At 41.9% G+C, this 19,822-nt stretch overlaps 1 protein-coding gene across 1 annotated transcript in view; it reads right to left on the reverse strand.

Annotated features, from left to right (window-relative positions):
- Positions 1-942: 942 nt before the first annotated feature.
- Positions 943-19,822, reverse strand: part of arrdc1b (arrestin domain containing 1b) — a 36,502-nt gene continuing 17,622 nt past the window's right edge. The window contains exons 2-8 of the mRNA XM_034095829.2: positions 18,695-18,805; positions 13,583-13,633; positions 6,804-6,958; positions 6,275-6,457; positions 5,005-5,181; positions 3,769-4,216; positions 943-3,428 (exon numbers count right to left, since the gene is read on the reverse strand). Of these exons, the coding sequence (XP_033951720.1) occupies positions 3,364-3,428; positions 3,769-4,216; positions 5,005-5,181; positions 6,275-6,457; positions 6,804-6,958; positions 13,583-13,633; positions 18,695-18,805 (1,190 nt within the window). The 3' untranslated portion in view covers positions 943-3,363. The remainder of the gene's footprint in view (positions 3,429-3,768; positions 4,217-5,004; positions 5,182-6,274; positions 6,458-6,803; positions 6,959-13,582; positions 13,634-18,694; positions 18,806-19,822) is intronic.

The raw sequence follows: 19,822 nt of genomic DNA on the forward strand, positions 1-19,822 counted from the left end.
ATATACCAACAGATTTATGAAAACGACAGAAGAAGCGATCGAAATGTGTATTTCCTTGTTATTCGACAAAGGCCACGCCCCTGATACATAGCACCAGTTGTTCGGCCCACATCTTGCTCGGTAACACCGTTACCCATCCCAGACGACTCACAGCCCGGGGACAGTTGTTGCTCGTGTGCGGTCAAGTATCAGCAATTTCTCTAATGCACCACAACTAGAGCAGCAGCAAGGGACCAAGCAACTCAGTGCAGCGGAATAATATATATATAGAGCAACTAGCCCGAGTTCAGACAATAACAGATGGCTGATGGAGTTTCTCAGAATTCGGACTCAAATGGGGATAGAAATAAATGTAAAATAACGACTCATGCCATTAAAGTATCCCGAGACTAAAATACTATCGTAAACATCGACCACGTTGGGTATACATGGCTATTAATTGCACCTTAATCGCTGTTTAGCTAGCATCAGACGAGGAATGGGAGTAGCTGATGAACATATTTGGGATGCCACGCATGCGCATTTCGTGTTTTCCATACTGGGATCATGTGATTGGCGGAGGTAGCCGAAGCCATTCGTAGACGTCTACTCTCGTTGTATAACCTGTATAACTTGTACTATAAAAGCTAAAACTGGTCTGTCTGGTTAATACAAAATATCGCTCTGTGGTTTCTATGAAAACCATGATGTTAGGGAATAGGGATCATTATCCCAGCAATATGTTTTTATTTTGGTCACTATTGTAACTGCCTTTTGGTACATATGCAGATTATAGGACATCAGAGAACATGTCACATGATTCTTGCAGTTGGACGCATATTTTAATACAAAAGAGCAGCTCTTATTTAATAAAGCTTCATTGCCTTGTTTGTTAAATTAGTTTTGGAATAATCCCAATTACAGAACCACAGAGCTCACTTTGTCCACACAAAACAAACCACAAACACTTCATATAGTTTTATTGTTATACTTTACAGTACAACGTTGATTCTGCACTGCATGTCGACATTTTACATTAACTGATTGAGGTGCTACTATTAATATCTGCATACACACCTGTAAACAGTTTAACAAGTAGAAAAATACAAAACCAGACACCGCTCATCAATATGTGAGGGGGGGGGGGGAAGAAAAAACAAACACAGAACAAGTTGGGCATCATAAAGCTATAGTACCTTTTGGTGGCGAAGAATTAAACAGAATCAGGATCGATAAAGGCAGCGCGAGAGTTTCTGCTGCTGTTGTCTTTGAGATGAGAGGAGTTGCAGTCATTTTTAAAAACAAGACAGTTTTCAGGTCTAAGCTCAGACGTGCTGGCTGTTTTTAAAGCTACATTTGTGTACATCAAGAGAACTGATGGAGACAAAACAGGAAGAGTTCTCAAGCACATCCTGCGGTCCTCCATGAAAGACAAGAAGAAGAAAGTCCGGCACAAGCTCCTGTAAGAGGTGGCGGGAGTCCAGTTGGTTTAAGGCATGCATTTACATTAATGTAGAGCCTGCTTTTAGAACAGTTACAGCAGTCTTTTGTAAAAACACAATCAATGTTAAAATGATCCGCAGTCAGGGTCCAACGTTAGCACTTTGATTTCTTTTTCCTAATTCACAGAATGGACTTGGTAAAGTACACACTAAAAGTCACAGACATTCAGGACAGGAGTTGTGCTTGTGATTTTCTGTTGTATTCGTTTCCCACAGGAAGGTGACACTGAAAATGTGCTGATGCTTAGTAGGGGGATGATACTTTTCAAATTATTATATGCATATAAATAAGTATAGGTTCTGCAAAATCAGATATTAAATGAATTGTGTTCCCCTGTTATGGATCAAACTCTTTGTATGTGCAAAACAAAACACCTGTAATTAAAATTAAATTAAAGTTTTTAAAATGTGTGAAGTGATAACATTATCACCCTGCATTGTACACAGGCAAATAAAAAGTGTCTAACAGATACAGGTGGTAAAACCACAAATCAATTTGAAAATGTAAGTTTAATTGAAAACAGACTGTAGCCATGAAAGTCCTTTTTGTACACATGTATACAGTAGATTTGCACTTGGAAATCTGTAAAAAGTGCTGTTTTGCTGTTCTGCACAAACTGACATTTTGGAGGATTTTAATCTCACACAAGTAACACTAAAAAGAAAGTTAAGGCAACAAACATGAGAAAAAACAACATAAAATCTCATTCACACCAAGACGAAAACGATGATGCATCACATCTAAAAAAAAACTCAAATCTCGATTTTTCCACTTTCACACAAAGAAAAGGATGTAGATTTACACAGCCGACTGACTTCAGTTGTGGCATCACAGGAGCAGGGACCTTAGTGGAGATGTTCTCTATGCATGGCTGATTGTTTGGCTCAAGTTTCAGTATGGCAACTATACCAGAGATGACCACAAGAGGGCAGACAAACACCGTGGCCTCATGTCCGGCTGCAGGAGAAACGAGCCTCATCTGCAGAGACACTGTCCTCAGAATACAAAACTGAAGTCAAAGCACAACCTCTCAGTTATATACTCAACGCATAGTGGTGTTTGAGAGATGATATATGTCTTTGAACTAATCTAAAAGATATTTAAAAAAATGATTATAATATATAATAATAATAATCATATGTGTTACTAACTGTGTTTCAAGTTACACAGAGAGGTTTTGCTGAGACATTAACGCCCCTATCTGTAGGATTCAAACTATGACTGGCAAATTCTAGCAGACAGTAGTGCATGCTGCTACAGAAAACATAGACCGATTTTGGAAAGTGGTGTCTCATATCTCAAACAAAGACCATCAGAATAATTTATATAGGGGTTTAACTAGTCCAACTAGACAAACACGGTGAAAATGTCCTCTCAATGTCCAGCATGACGACAGCTCTGCCCTGGTGAAGATGAGGACAACTGAGTTACAAACGGACAGCGGTGGACCACTAGAACAAGGGCACAGTTAAAACAAGACAAAAAAAGGCCAAACCCGAGCCTTCAGTAGGCAGAGATCATTTTCAAGGCATCACAGATGCGAAAGTTCGTTGAGAAAACAAAAACAGATTTGACTCCGCCCCTAAAAGAAACATGTCCAATCACTGAATATTCTAAATGATGATCCAAAATACTTCTTGTAGGCACAGTGATGTTCACCCGCTCTAACTGACACTACCTGATGAGACAAGAATTTAAATTAAAACTTATATCATATAAGATTTTATCCCTTTTTTTTTCTGATTCGAGGACAAAGAAATATTCTCAGGAGTGGAGTTATCGTCCGTCCTCTCTAACCCGACGTGTCTCTGTCCCGATTTCTCGAGAGGCGAATGGAAACAGGTGTGGGGGGGCGTGGCCATGATGCTCCATCACCTTCTTTTACGGTGTACTGTTGAAAGTGGAGTTGGTGCTACTACAGCTTTCCTCATAGGTGGGTGGGGGCTCTGTAACACACACGGGCAACACAAGTAAGAAGTCATTAATAAAGTTAGAGCAGCGCACATTCTCCTAGTCTCTGTTCCAATAATAACTAGTAAAATAACCCTATTAAGTTGTTGCATTTTTCATATAGGATTTATTTTATTTGTTTATTTGAAACGCTTAAGCATTTCCCACAGATTTTCCTGCCATATTCTATACTACTGTACTAAATGCTACATTCACTTTCATTTTGGCGTGACAGCACCTTGGATTCTGAGAAACTGGGATGGTCATGTTTGCATCTGCTTCACTTTGCATGTGTTTGTCTGTGTGCCAGAGGGAAAGTCTTTTAGAAGAACTCACCATGAGGGTAGTCGCAGCTGCTGTACTCTGGAGGGAGGATGAGCGAGCAGGAGGTGGGGATAGGAGTCACGTTTCCCTCGGTGAAGAAAGGTATGGTGGCCCCGGTGGACACACAGAACAGAGGGGCGGAGGCGTCGGGCCTGAGGCCGGGAGGCAGCGCTACCCCGGGGGCTTGGCTGAAGGCGCTGGGGGACATGGTGACCGGCTGCCCCGAGGGGTCCTGCTGAGAGTGACTCTTGGTGGGGAGCTCCTCACTGCCCACGCCCCCTGCACACATCCCCTCCTCTAGCTCCTCCACCGGTGGGGCGCTGGGGGTCACGCCCGCCGCGCTGGGAGCAATGCGGTGGTCCGGAGTGGGGGGCATGGGTCTCGATGGAGACAAGTTCACAGCGATGTTCCCGATGTAGATAGGCAGCGTGACCACTGCGTCCGGAGATTTGAGCGACACCTGTATAAAACAGGAATGATAAAAGCCTCAATTAGATCAACTATACCACCAGATAAGATGGGTGATATTCTATATGCCTCTTATTGCCAATAAATCGCATGAGATCACCAAAACCAACAGAGAACTGATTCTGCTAACACAAGGTGTGATTGTAGCTAAAGTGGGATAGACAGTTTCTTCTTCTCTGAGCCATAGAGCTCCATTGTTGACCTTACACTAATAGAAACACTTCAGCGAGCCACACTGTTGCTCTGGGTGACATGTTCCTTTATTACCATGAACACACACACTGTTGTTTATTGTTACTCAGCCCCACATGCAGTCCTCCAGCTGTAAATACTCACTACATCCTCAAATGAGTATGGATCCGCTGCTGAAAGTAGTCCCCATTAAGACCTATATTTACAGCTTTTTAATGACATTTGAAAACAAAAACCTCAGGCTCTGGAAGTTGGGAGTTCTGAGAGATTAAGTCATGCATTGTTGGGTTTTTGATGGGATATTAGGACAATAAGAACATTGTGAATAACACCTTTCTAGTAAACCCAATTATTTCAGTATTAGTAAGTAAATATCAAAATCCCTACACAGTTGTTCAGGTTAAATTAGAAAGGAAAAAATAAGTCTTTGATAGCTCATGTGGCTAAATGTATGCATAGTTGCATATGGTATTATCTGAATTATATTATCACATGTTTGATGGCGTTAGAAACAGGAATATTGACACTCTTAAGAACAGTACTGTGAAAATAAAGCACATTCTATATTTTAAAGACACACCCACTGACCTGAATGAAGTAGTCGATGTGTATGAGGCTGCAGCCGGCCAGTGCTGACTGAGGAAGAGGAGGGACGATGATCTGCTCTCTCCACTCCGCGTGTTTTCCTGCTTTCACTCCGGCTCCCTCCACCTCTGCGATGGTCCGCAGGTCGACCACAGGCCGCTTGGTCTTATAGGTCACTTTCTGGTGTGGAAAAAAGCCGTACACAGACACAATAGATGTGATAATGACCTCACTCAAACTTCTATAACTCTCATCTTGAGGTATATAGACAGTGTATGTGGTCCCCTATGAAAGGATTAGTTATATTAAGGGTTATTTTTTAAGCTTCGGAGTCCCAGCAGAGATTTCTAATACATATCTGAAATAGACATTTCCAGGGGGCGGTGCACACTGGCTGTGATCGTAATGGTATTAAGGATAGGGAATACTAGGAAGACACATCCATTTATCTTGTTTCCTCATGTATTCTGCCATCTGTGCACCTGGTTAGAACTGAAGCCATGAGAGGCATTTGAGACTTTAAATATAAATGGGTAAATGCTGTATTTATAAGTTGGTTATATTCTTTTATTGGGATGCCAGGTGAACATATTTTGTGTTACACAATATATGCACCTTGCTTAGAGTGCAGTGGGAGAGTAAAACTCACCTGCAAGAAAAAAATGCAATGCTTTTAATCCAATTTAGAACATGGGTTAGTGATGCACTTTAGCCCCTTGTGGACACAATTAGTATTACAACAACAAACACAAAAGTGTCTTCAAACCACTTCCCTTTCACCTTTTTTAAAACCTTAAACACAGTAGTGAAAACTGATATGGATTATGGACAGTGGCGAACCGTCAGGGCCTTCAAGGTATTCAGAGAATACCCTGAAACACTCAGATAAAACAAACAAAAAAATCGATTATATAAATAAAATGTAATAAAATGAATAAATGAGAATCGTATCTGTGTTGTTGATCTGTAATATTACAGTGTTACGTTGATTTGTTTGTCCTTCTCGGACCATGCACTCCGCATTTCAGTGGTTTTGTGTTAGAAAAGAAAGCAACCAATCAGATCTTGTTCTGGGTCTCTGGGTAGAATATCCGGCGGGGGGTGTGTGTGTGTCTACAGAAGGTCCAGTTGTGATAGACACGGTTCGCCACTGATTATGGATAACCACTTCCATGCCTCCAGAGCTTCCATAGTTCTGTACTCAATACCTGAGGATATAATATTCATTCATTCATAAAATAACATATTAATATTCATTTAATCAGTAATCTACCTGTATGAGACTGGCCAGCACATAGCCCGTGTCCTTCCCAGACTTGTTGTGGATCTCGGTGGCTAACTTGATGACCTGCCCGGGGATGTAACCTCTCAGGTCACTGCGAGCTTTCAGCATCAGGGTCCCTGTCTTCACCAGGAGGTAGCTGAACTTCTTGGTGGTCACAGCGTAACTCGGATGCTGCAGAGACAGTTTGTTTTTAGCGTTATTATGAAGACTTAGCTGATCATCTTTTCCTGCTTAGCTCCAGAGTATCAGGAAACTCTGTCAGTCGCGACAGGAGAAAAGGGGAATGATAAGAGTCAGGAATGTAGGAGGAGAAGAGGAGAAAATAAATGAGATCCTGCTCGGCCATGAAATCAAATAAGCCTCCACCTAGACACAGGCTGATCAAATAGAGAGTCCTTTCTTCTCCTTCTGTTTCTGGATTATATCCACAAAGAAAACAGAACGGCATCATTCCAGTTTTTATAGGAATACAATTAGATAATAGATGATTCAAAAGTAGGGACATTTGTGTACTTACTTCAATTTCAGGCACCTCATTGAGGTTGAGCAGGTTGAGAATGTAGAAGGCTCTCTGGGCTTTGTAGTCCTTAGAGAAGCGTGGTGTGTCGATAGCCACTCTCACTCGGTAGGTAATCTTCCCAAAGGGTCCCTCAAAGGAAGTGGGGGCAGCGACTAAAGAGAGAGGCAATTAGATAATGCAGGGGTTACTTTTACACTGAGGGCAGTCCAAACACTTTGTTTATTATTAAAAGGTTAAATTAGGAGAGTGTTTCCCGGCTTCTTAGATAGTTCCTATCAGGGGGAGGACAGAGCTTACATCTGTGTCCTTATCAGTGCAGGCCCTTATCAGAGCTGTCACAAGACGTAAGGAGCGGTTTTTAGTCTCTTTCCTGTTTATTCAACCGAAATGGGAAAAGGACACTAACTCTTCTGCACTGACCTGAGGAAAGGTCAGTGCAGAGGAGGACACAGGGAGGGTAAGGCCGGAGGGAAGGACATTCAAGCAGAGAGAGATCAAAAGTAACTATTTGGAGAGAAAGGAGATAGAAGAAGAGAGGTGTTCAGAGCCAGACAAAAGAAAAACATCAAACTCTGCTGCAAAAGTTATGAATGTGTGCTTCTCACTATTCTAAACGTGTCACTTTTTGAACTGATGCTCATTCAGATGTTAATGTCAGCGCGGCAGGAGGCTGCTGCAGGGACTAATCCACTGTGGCTGCTGTCAATAAGAATTAACCAGGAGAAGTGGGTTGCTTTGTTGCAGATAGCTTGGTAACGGAAAGCGCTGTGGACAGACTGACTGAAGCTCCGGACTGACTGAAGCTCCGGACTGACTGAAGCTCCAGACTGACTGAAGCTCCGGGCTGACTGAAGCTCCGGGCTGACTGAAGCTCCAGACTGACTGAAGCTCCGGGCTGACTGAAGCTCCGGGCTGACTGAAGCTCCGGGCTGACTGAAGCTCCGGGCTGACTGAAGCTCCAGACTGACTGAAGCTCCAGACTGACTGAAGCTCCGGGCTGACTGAAGCTCCAGACTGACTGAAGCTCCGGGCTGACTGAAGCTCCAGACTGACTGAAGCTCCAGACTGACTGAAGCTCCGGGCTGACTGAAGCTCCAGACTGACTGAAGCTCCGGGCTGACTGAAGCTCCAGACTGACTGAAGCTCCGGGCTGACTGAAGCTCCGGACTGACTGAAGCTCCGGACTGACTGAAGCTCCAGACTGACTGAAGCTCCGGGCTGACTGAAGCTCCAGACTGACTGAAGCTCCGGGCTGACTGAAGCTCCAGACTGACTGAAGCTCCGGGCTGACTGAAGCTCCAGACTGACTGAAGCTCCGGGCTGACTGAAGCTCCAGACTGACTGAAGCTCCGGGCTGACTGAAGCTCCGGACTGACTGAAGCTCCAGACTGACTGAAGCTCCGGGCTGACTGAAGCTCCGGACTGACTGAAGCTCCTGACTGACTGAAGCTCCTGACTGACTGACGGAGCGTCCACACTACAGCTTCAAAAAAAGCTTGGAGCTGGGCGTGTCTGGAGCTTGGGGATTTTATTCAAGCAACACGACCAACAACCAATCACATGAATCTCCCGCCGCCAACATACAAAGCAAAAAACCCCGGGGATTTTATGGGAGCAATATATATATATATAAACTCCCCAAACAGGCGAAAACCGACCAGTTTCACCCACTGTCTCTGCCACCTCCCTCCATGCCTGGTTCCTCCGGTTTGTATCCCGGTAGGTGAAGAGGGTCTGGTCATACAAAACCGGGTGATTCGCTACGGCGATAGTTAGTTTCTCCTCCAACTTTTTTTGAAATATAGAAATGAACGGCGGGATATCTCTCCCAGCTTAGATGCGGTTTGATTGGCTACGGCTTGAGCTGTCTGATTGGCTGGCGCTGATTGGCTGGCGCTGGCTACTCCGGCGTCAGAAGTTGAACATTGTTCAACTTCTGACGCCGGAGACGGCGGAGACGGACCGCTCTGCTACCCACAATTCAGTTCAGCTAAAAAGCGAGGCAACGTGACGTCACCCCATTGAAAGTGAATGGGCAGATTGGAGTTTTCGACGCTGTCGACGCTGTAGTGTGGACGGGCCGTGAAGCTCCGGACTGACTGAAGCTCCAGACTGACTTTCCCTGGAGACTAGGGCTGCTCAATTAATCGTATTTTAATCACAATTACGATTATGGCTTGCAACGATTCCGAAAACAACGTAATCGAAATATAACGATTAACGATTTTTTAAATTATTATTAATAAAAACTTCTTTTTTTTGTATTGGTTTTTCAGTTGAGTTATACTTAAAGTTCAGGGTAATCAACTGTTAAAAACATACTGTTCAAATTTGTTTTCTCCAATAAATTGATGTTTTCAAAGTAAATGGATAATCGTTTTTAATAATCGTGATATCAATTATTGACCCAAATAATCGAGATTATGATTTTTGTCATAATCGAGCAGCCCTAGTTTCTAGCAAAACATCTTTTAGAGATGAGATGAGCAGCCCTACCAGCATTTGCCATGGTGGCCAAAACATTTTTATTTGGTCTTAAATTGTAGTTCAACATTTATTTCCTGTTACTTACACCTTTAATGTTTAACTGAGTGGAATATGTTGAATATATTTTACCAAAATGTTGGCTATATGTTAAGGAGTTTTCAGGTTGTGACAGTGCACTGCAAGATGTGTGTTGATCTTGTTTATTGGTATTTATTATTTTTGATATTATTTATTTAAATGTAGATATGAATGTATATTTTATTTTGCATTGGTTTTTCAGTTGATTACCATGAACGTATAATTCAACAGTTAAAAAGTTCTAATTATTATTTGTATTTGTTTTAAAATACAATAAATGAATGTTTTCAAAGTCAATGAATAATCGCATTTAATAATCGCAATTACAATTATTGACCCAAATAATCGAGAGTATGATTCGAGCAGCCCTACTGGAGACACACGCTGAGCTCCTCTGGGCTGCTGAAAGGGGCCGAGGATGTGCAGCTCACCTTGTTCCTATGAGCTCAGACAAACACCTTCCTCCGACTCTTGGAGCTGCTGTTCTACTTCAAGCTGCTAACATTATTCACTAACACTTAGGTTTCCTAATGAACTTGTGTGTCTAGGAACCTATTGAGGACTCAGCAGATGAAAAGCAACGAGGTACCTGCAGTTAAACTGGAAAGTTATTCATGATCCCCAGAAGATGGATTCTAATGACCTTGGTGATTCCAACATTTGTGTTTCAACTTTGTGGTTTTCTGGACACATTTTGACCAATGTTAGAGACCGTCGGCCATCAGTCGGACGTCAATTAAGCCTCTTGGGGAAACCACTGCTGTTTACAGATCTTGTCATAGCCAATGGAGATGCAGATAATGATCCAGGCCAAGATTGGAAGTGTGTTCCAAGATGGTATTTGGGCCAATGCGCTAGCCTTTTTGCTCTACACACTGAGTGTTTTCATGCAACCAAAGTCAGTTCAAAACTATTAGTCCCAATACAAATGAAAACATGAATGCTTCCACCAAAGAAAAACAAATGTGTCCCGCTGCCTACAGATCTGTATTAGAGATTAACTCTTGGATGGATTACCCTTGCATTTGGTACAGACGTTTTAAAGTACCTGTTTAACATCAAGATGTTAGCATTTAGCTCAAAGCACCACTGTGCCTGAATACAGCCTCATCTTTAGCATGGATGAAGACTCTTAGTAATTGATATTACATCAACACTATCAACTATATTTCAGTGTCAGTTATACAAGTTGAAACATGATTATATAAGAACAAAACACTTATTTTTAGTCATTATCTAAATTTAGCCCAGTTTAAGCTCTAACCTGTAAATCACAATTACTTGTCAAAGTAACCTTTTTTAAAAGTGCTTACGTTTTACAAATGGAGCATCACTCAAAAAATATCTGGATTAAGATCGTGACCTCAGAGGTGTACAGATCAAGTAGAGAAGGTCTTATCTGCTAGCAGGAGAATCATTCGTTTGTAAGAAGGAATCCTATCTGGGGTATTTTGCACATGCTTTGTTTAGACATGCTTTCTAAATGTGGGTTTAACAGCAACACCTTCCTGTTTTGAAATGTTTCACAGTTGAAAGTGTAATTTCAGAAAGATAGAGGGGTATTAGATTATCAAGCTGCTATGGAATTTTAACATCAGCTGCTTACGGGTTATTCGGTTTATTTGTAGGAAAACAAGTATTCCTACGTGTTCCTCTACAAAGGATAAAGTGTTTCCATTTTCCATCTCTTTTGCTTTCCTCTCTTGTCCTCCTCTACTTGTATGTCATGTCCCTCTGGAATGAGGCCATCCACCATCTCATCCCACCCTATTTATCCCTCCCTGTGTCCTTGTACGACGCTTATCTCCGGCCCACGCCTTCCTCCTGTCTTTCCATTTCTTTGTTCCCACAGTGAGAAATGATCAGGCCAGAACACCACCTGATGCCTCGACTCCAGATAAATGAGCTTGGCTTATCGGAGGAAATTCTGTGAGTCCCTCCCTGTACAGTCGTGTACAAAAAAACATCCCTAAAGGCTCCTTCTCCTTTCTAGTTGTGGGTTTGTGAACCCCACCATGTCCATAAAACCCTATTTACTGACCCTCTTTCTGACCCTTAATTAGTTTAGCTTCTTTAATAGATGTGTTCTCAAAGTAACATTAATCTACCTGATTTACCTGCAAATATGAATCAGTTGAAAAATTATTTGTAATAATAAATTGTATTATATGGCCTCAGTTGTTATGTAACAACATGAAACTGACAATTTGATGTTGCTACATACACGTCTTGACCTTGAGATAATGAAACTGCTTTGCTGCAACATTTTAGTGTAAATGTATTATCACCAGACTTTCAGAAGACAGTTTTTTAGTTGTGCCTTTGTTTTGTTTTTTATAGAAATCAAAATGAACATCATTCTCTATGATTGTTTGTATCTTCTGTCTTATGATGCCGAGGTGTTTTCCTTTCTTCGTGAACATCTTTTTTAAGTCAGGTTGACTAAATCTACCTTAGTATTAGTAATCTATATTTCCATTATGAGTTTAAGTGGTCCGACTAGGCTTTTTGGGTTCTGCTGGCCAGCCCTCCAACACATTGTACATGATAGGCTAAGCAGTTGACCAATCCCGACAGAGCCAGCCAGCTAACCAATCAGAGCAGACTGGGCCCTGGTGTCAGACAGAGGGCGAACAGAGGTGTTGCAGCACAGGCAGCATGAGAAACATGTCCCAGTAGAGGAACAAAATACAAATATGAACCTGAGAATGAGCAGAATATGTCCTGTTTTAATTGCCTCAAGTATTTTTGAAAGTTAGCATGTCTGTGTAGCAGGGCCTTTTACATTTTTTCAACATCCTCCGAGGGCCGTACAAATGATTGACCTCTGCTTAGAAATACTAAAATCACAGCCCATTAATTTGGCCTTTCTTTCATGCTGTGCAAAGAAAAAGCAACCTCTTAGCTAAATCCAGATATCTTACCATGACTCGCGCATGCATGCACGCACGTGCACGGTTGTGGCATGACCTCCAAAACAGAAAGATATGGACACAAGATGTGTGCAAAATATTTAGTTTCCTATCCATGTGGACACGATTTAAGTGGGGGGAGGGGGGACCTAACCTCCTCTAGGGGGGCCCGGGAAGATTTTTTTTTAGATATTGAAGATAAAAGCATCAATCTGGTGCACTTTGAGAGCAACATTAGTAGATCTATGGATACAGATCTCAACACCCATATGAAACAGACCTGTAAGCAGATTTTCTTTTTCTTTATGGATATTTTACAAATCACTTCCCTTTCAAACTGTATTCTTGTTTATTAATAACAATTTTACTGTCATATAGTATTTTAGTATTTTTATAGTATTGTCTTATTTTTGTATAACTATAATGATCATATAAAGATGTGCCTTTACCTCACTGGTTGTAGAAAAAGCTTCTTATATTCGTTAGCATAGCTAGCTAACGCGATGCTAATAACAACAAAGTTATTGACTGTATGATCAGCATGACAGATGAACAGATGGGCTTTCAACTAAAGACACAGCCACGCAAAAACTGCGGCATGAGTACGGCTCCTTATGGGTACTGCAATTTCTTGTGCTCTCCGTCAGAACTACACCCCTGTCAGACGAGACATATACCACGTGATGACACGTTAGGCTCGTGTTGTGTTCAAGGACCCTGACCGTGGCCAGGAAAAACAGGCACTCGCTTGTTTATTTTGTTTGCGTTCTAGATTTCTTTAATTGTTCTTCTTTTTTGCGTGTGTTTCTAAATTACCTCGAGGGCCGTACCAAATGGTCTTGCGGGCCGTATACGGCCCGGGGGCCAGAGGTTTCCCACCCCTGCTCTACACGATAGTTAACATGCCCTGTGCTGATGCTTTCTAGTGTGAGGGCCTGAGAGGAGGGTAAAAAGGAGGCATGTCGGGTAAAGATGAATTATTACGCTGGTATGCTCCTCCTAAATCTGAAACACATTAAACATTAACTTTGTCATGATCCTTCAAACACACCATCGCTATCACAAATCTGCTTTGTGTGGGAGACAAAGGATTTAGAGCCGAGCACTTTGTAAGCACACATGCTAGAAAAACCTCCCATGTGATCAGACGTTATCCCACCTGTGTGCTCCTTTCTCCGACGTCACCTGGCTCTCTGACAGCAGGTTTATGAGAAAACTATTACGGAAAGTGAAGGCGTCGCCATGACATGGAGGAATGAGATACAAATGGGTCATTGGGGTCATTCATCCCACACTCACCTGGAAGGAGAAACTGGAAGGGGAAACTGTGCTCGCCTGCCACCAGGGTTCCTGTAAGAAAAACAACGTGTATTAGCTACACAGGACAAATGGCATTCCAGGGTGCAAGTATACTGATCATTCTCAGGGTTTGTGTGTGTATGATGGCGTTTATTTCCATTCCTATATCCCTCAGTAGACATCAGCTGTCCTGTGGGGGGTGGAGTTTCTCACACAAACAGGCTTTGTTTACCTGAGCCGTAAGGTCTTTTGTACTGAACAAAACTAGACTGAAACTTGCCAGTGTCAGAGGAAGTGATAAGCTGTTGGTAAACACATGTAGCCGGCAAAGTTGGAGCGTTTCTCAGCAAAGTGAATCAATGATTTACTAGCAGTGGGGCCAGCAGGTATCGACCCAAGACTGAGTGCATTCTTCTGCTACGGGTATTCTGTACCAAGAATACCCGTATAGAGTCAAGGATGTGTATGTACATAGATGAAAGCCTGGTTTTATTATACATTTTCCTTATTGACATCAAATCCAAGAAGAGGACTAAACCAGCAACCCTGCCAACCCCCCCTGTGGCACTTAAGTCGAGGCGTATTGGTCCTTAAACTGGTCACAAACTAAACCGTTCTTAAAAAACAAAAACATCTCTATATCAAGTAATAAAACAAAAAAAATCCTATGTTGCTTTGGATATACCAGTAAATATTAGCATCAGTTCTTTGTAGGTTATTTTCAGATTAGTTAACAATAAGGAAACTAAAGACTCAATCAAGTGACTGGGGAAAAGGAAAGCTGGAAAACGATGTAACTATTACTGATGTTATGTGTTTTCATTCTGACGATCTCAACACAAAGTGCTCTGAAGTATGAAAAGGCGTTCTGCTGTTAAAAGCATTCTCTCTTGTTTGTACTGCATTAACATCCATCCATCCAGACTGTAAGGAAGATGGCTAATCCTTGTTGAGAGGAGCATGAGGCACCGATGAGGAACACCTTGAGAGAGTGGGGTTATTAATTCTCTAGATGAGCTGACAGCCCAATTAAATTCTCCCTGATGGCAACATGTCTCACCTCATTAGGGACGGGCACCACTTTTCCCATTAGTCTCAGTTTCCTGAGGGGAAGCGCTCAGACCGCGTGTTCATTTGCATCATGTGTACTGCTAGAAGAAGCGGTCATGCTCTACAAAAGCACCATGCAGGTGTGCGGCCACTTTATATATTCGACTGCAGAGAGACTAGCTGCCATGGGTACGGGCAGAGAATCAAGATGAAGGAAAATGATTAAAGAGGGTAGATTACATTATATATTATATAGAGCAAGATGTCAGAGATTCAGATCCACTCTGAAATGTGGATTTAAAAATGGAACGCATTTCCACTAGATTCATGTAAATCAGGTCATTACTTGTTTAGATATCCTGCTGACGGACAGAACTGGAAACATACCCGCCCTGGAGGAGGTACAAATACAGCACTGTTATATATAGTTTCTTACAGCCTTCAACAAACAATCTTCCCTAGAAGAACTGAACTTGTGGTATATATGATGGTATATATTTGTATAATTTTTGTTGTTGTTGTAAAAACAAAGAAATGCTGTCTCTGCAGATATGTGTAAGGCATCATGACCAGATAATACCAAACACAGGAAATGCAACAGGGTGTCGCTCATGTATTATTTAAATATATATGTCAGTTTCTACGGTTTAACCACAGCCCAGCTGCGGCAGTGGGAGGGGGATTCTCATTTCCTTTAGGTCATTTACTGCCAACAGTGACATCACTCGTCTAACCGCCAAGCATCTGTGGCATTCCACATTATCAGTCAGCCACAGTGAGCGTGGCTGGCTTTGTGTAAGAGCGTGTGTGTGTGTGTGTGTGTGTGTGTGTGTGTGTGTGTGTGTGTGTGTGTGTGTGTGTGTGTGTGTGTGTGTGTGTGTGTGTGTGTGTGTGTGTGTGTGTGCGTGTGTGTGGTGGTCTACTGTCACCCTTCCTGTCTCGCTCTCCCTGTGCCGCTCCGCCCTTGGGGGCAGAGCAGCCCATTTTCGGAAGAGTATGGCATATGGAAAAAATGGCAGAGATAAAGGGGAGCTCAGAGGGAGGGTGTGTAATGAATTATTTATGTCCTCCTCTTTTTGGAGCGTGGTGTGCCGGTGTTTTACAGTGTACTCTGTGTGTTCAGATAGGGAAATACTTTTTCTCTCGCTTCAATGGTACTTAAAAACGTGGTATATATGGTGGTATTTATATAGTTGAACTTATTTATTTGTGTCATATGTATTAATAAAACGTATTTGCTTCAATGACCCTGACAATGTGGTTTATATGGTGGTATTTATTTAGTTGAATTTCTTTTTTATTCCTTTTTTATTATTAAAAAGGTTTTGCTTCAAGGATAATCAAGATGTGTTTTATGGACTTATATATTTACTTGAATTTATCATGATACTTAAAATGTGGTACATATTTAGTAGATGTTATCTCTCAGGTTTTTGCACTCCACTAAGTCTTATACTGTAGACTGGTGCTTATTAGTTATTTCATATTTTCATGCCACCATTTTTATGAGAATGCCAAAGATATCTCAGTTTCAGATAAGATATACTGTATATATTGATTGGGCTGTTTACTATATTGATTTATACTGACCTTTTTGAACCCTATATAAATAAACTTGCCAGGAGATAATGCATCTTTTCTAAAGAGTTACACAATAACTACTAACATGTAAATGTATTTTCCAGCTTGTAGTATTAACATATAGAGTGGTGTATTCCACGTATGGAAGCTCACAGTCCTGAGAGTTAAACATGAACTGCCTCTTGATGTTTTAACCATCATGGATTACATGCTCCGATGAGTGCCGTTAGGTCCCACAGAGAGATTTGCATTTACAACACATTTCATGCATGCGTGGCACATTTCACCTTCTGGCTGTGTATCGGCAACAAGAACAAAAGATGGAAGATCACGCTCGCAACAACGGCCCTGTAAGCCCTCGCTTCCGCCGGTCAGCAGGGCATCACTGAGGCCGGGCCTGACTGCCCAGAGACAGGGGGGGGGAGCGTGTTCAACATTCTGATCAGGCACAGCCGGACACTGGGGCCCTGGCTGAGATCGAATAAAATAAAATAATAAAAGTTCTGAACAGCTTTTTCCTTTATCACAGTGCAAAGTGTCATGGTGTTAAAGAGGCCCAATTATGCTTTTGGGGGATTTTCCCTTTCCTATAATGTGTTCTATAGATTTTCTAGAAGACATTTCCAACACTTCCTAGGCGGTTGACCAATCACCACAGAGACAGGCCAGCTAACCAATCAGAGGAGACTGGGCCCTGGTTTCAGACAGAGGGTGAAAAGAGGAGCTGCAGCACAGGCAGTATGAGAAAATGAGCAGAATAGGGCCCGTCTAAATGTTGCGGCTGCAAGGACTTGTGGGACAGCATTATTCGTAAAGGATGGTCCAGTAAATATTCTAAAAGAGATAACTATCTTCTACTATCTAGATAATTGGAACGGCTCCTATCATGGCTGCCTCTTAGGTCCTTCTTCTGAGTCATTTCACTCTGATAGGAACCTTCCAAAGCTGGAAAGACGACTCCACTGCAATCCAAGTCTGACCTCAGAGAGTCCGGCTGCAGCATGACTGCAGGAGAGTGCTGCTGCGACTGATTGAGGCTTTAACTCCTCACTACATGGCTGCAAAGACCTGCTGCTGCCTTTTGGAGATGAAGCCTGTTGCAGCAGATTTCCCCACTGAGGCGATTCAGTCACGTCAGACAGTATTGTTAAAACAGGAAGCTTCCAAAGTGTCATTTCTCTCAGAGGAGACGTATCTGTGGCTGCGTTTCACTTTGGTTAAATGGATTCCTTGCGTCCCTCACTTGCGTCGTTTCCCTGCGACTAGTCCCTCCCACCAGGGAAGCATGGAGAGACGATGGTGGTTCCTCGATTATAGCTCCTCGCTCCTCCGGCAAAAATAAGGCCATTGGGACGCTACTCAAGATGGCGCAGACAAATCAACTTCCGGTGAGAAAAATAAGAGAAGTGAAACGCAGCCAAAGAGTTTAAAGGATGCAAGCTGAGGACTTGCAGTCACATGCAAATAAAGGTGCTGTTAAAGGACCAGTGATTTTCTTCATGTTTGGACCAGTTTCATTGACTTCTAGGCAGTCGTTTGATGGATTATCTTCTAAATATCAAGTTGAACTCAGAACCTTTCAGTGGGTTTGAAAGACATGTTATCTTTTAAAAACAACACACCAGAAAAACTGAAATTATCATAATTTTCTCATTTCTTAAGGTTTTTGTATGAATCATGTGTGACAAATGCTTCTGCTGTCAGGCTTTAAAAAGTCATCAAAATCCCTTTATGCTGCATGTGTCATTGAAAATGCAGCCAGAAATAACCCGTTGGCACTGACCACATCGTGTACAAAGGATATGGAATGATGCGCTCCTCAGGCAAACTGGAAGCCATGAATGACTCAGAGGAGACCAGAAGTCACTTGACAAAGATTCTGTGAAATTTCGACTGAACTGAGTAGAAAGAAAACGACAAAAGAGGTTGTAACTAAAGAACTTAAAAACATTAATAGTTGTATATCTAATAATAAACACCAACCAATGTCAACAACACTTATGTAAGATTCCCGTTTTTGTAAAATAATGAGTTTTTTTGTATGACCATTAATGGCATCATAAAGATTTTTTTTAGAATAATACATTTGATATGGAGATGCCTTTCACGACACCCAAGGACATTGCACAATTAATGAAATACTCTAATAGGTTGAAAACAGCAAAACATGTTTTAATTCTCTCTACTCATGCTATGACTGTGCTCTTTTCATAGATGTGCGTACGGGACTTTTTTATTGCGTGTAAAAGAAGGTAGTGGGTATAATGTGGCAAGAGCAAAAAAAACGTGTTGGTGTTCAGCGGGTTAAACTATATAAAAGTGAAAGAAGATCTAGAGTTCAAACAATTCTATTAATTGGGAACACGTACACATATTTCTGAGATAATTAGGATCACATGTGAAGCTTGTGCATTAACCTGTGTGTTTAGATGAAGATAATGAGCAGACAAGCTAATCAACAAATAAACAAACAGTTGTCACCTTTGTCGGCAACAGACAGCGTGCTGTTGAAGTACTGCTCCTCCAGAGCCCACATGGCTTCGTTCATTTTGTTGGAGATCCCACATGATCCCTGACAGTAGACCTTGATGGCTGCGGAGAGAGGAGAGGAAATGAGTCTGGCCCTTTACATGTTCACTAGGATTCTTTCACCGACACGTTCTGATTGGTCTGACAAAAAAAAAACTTTATATGAAAAAACCTTTTGTTACTCTGGTTCATTTGTCAAACTGTCTCCTGAGGTGACGAGTTGCATTTGGTATTTCTGAGTGTTTTTCTGAGCATGTTACTGAAAACAATTCTCAGTCATTTTCCTTCGCCATCCTGGGAACACTTATCATTTCATTTGGTAAGAGAAACAATGGTTCTCTGGTGTCAGTTTGGGCACAGCAAGCACACTATAGCGATTAGCATGAGAATGTGTCACAGGGACCCCTCCCTTAATCATGGCGGGCCTCTGGAGCTCGTCATGTGCATTCGGCTGCAGTAGCTAATAATCACAACAGGCTGTGAATGGGGCTTCTGACAGCAGATGGAGGAGAGGAGGAGGAGCTACTTCATCTCAGAGCTGTTGTGAAATTCAGGAAGTCACGGCTTTGGATTATAACACTGATTGTTAGTCACCTGTAACGTCATGCTGCACCCGAGTTTTACTGCGGGTGATGATGGTGCTCAGGTTAGACAAAGCTGAGGTCATATCAAGATAACTGTTGATACAGAATCAGAGACGTAGACAGGTACATATTGTAGTCCCAGGAAGTCATCAAGGAGATAAACTGAGTGGCTTCCAAGTAAAACAAAAAAAATATTCAGCTAATTTAATAGTATAAGACAATTTATGCGGACAAAGTCAAATAAAAGAAGGTCAGTAGAAGCAGGGGGGCAGAAAGAATATCGTATAAAGAACATAGCCCTCCTGTGAGTTATCAAAGGTCTTCTTTTTGCTAGAAGGCTTAAAATCTGTTATTGCAGCCATGATATTAAGCTACAACATTAAATTGATGCAGAAATCAAGTAAATCAATTACTTTGTTTGCTCATTTATGAAAGAACAACATCAACAAAAGGGTACACATTCTGGTATGATCAAAAATAATCTACAAACACAGGA

Source organism: Pseudochaenichthys georgianus, chromosome 12, assembly GCF_902827115.2.
Source record: "Pseudochaenichthys georgianus chromosome 12, fPseGeo1.2, whole genome shotgun sequence".
Classification (NCBI taxonomy): domain Eukaryota; kingdom Metazoa; phylum Chordata; class Actinopteri; order Perciformes; family Channichthyidae; genus Pseudochaenichthys; species Pseudochaenichthys georgianus.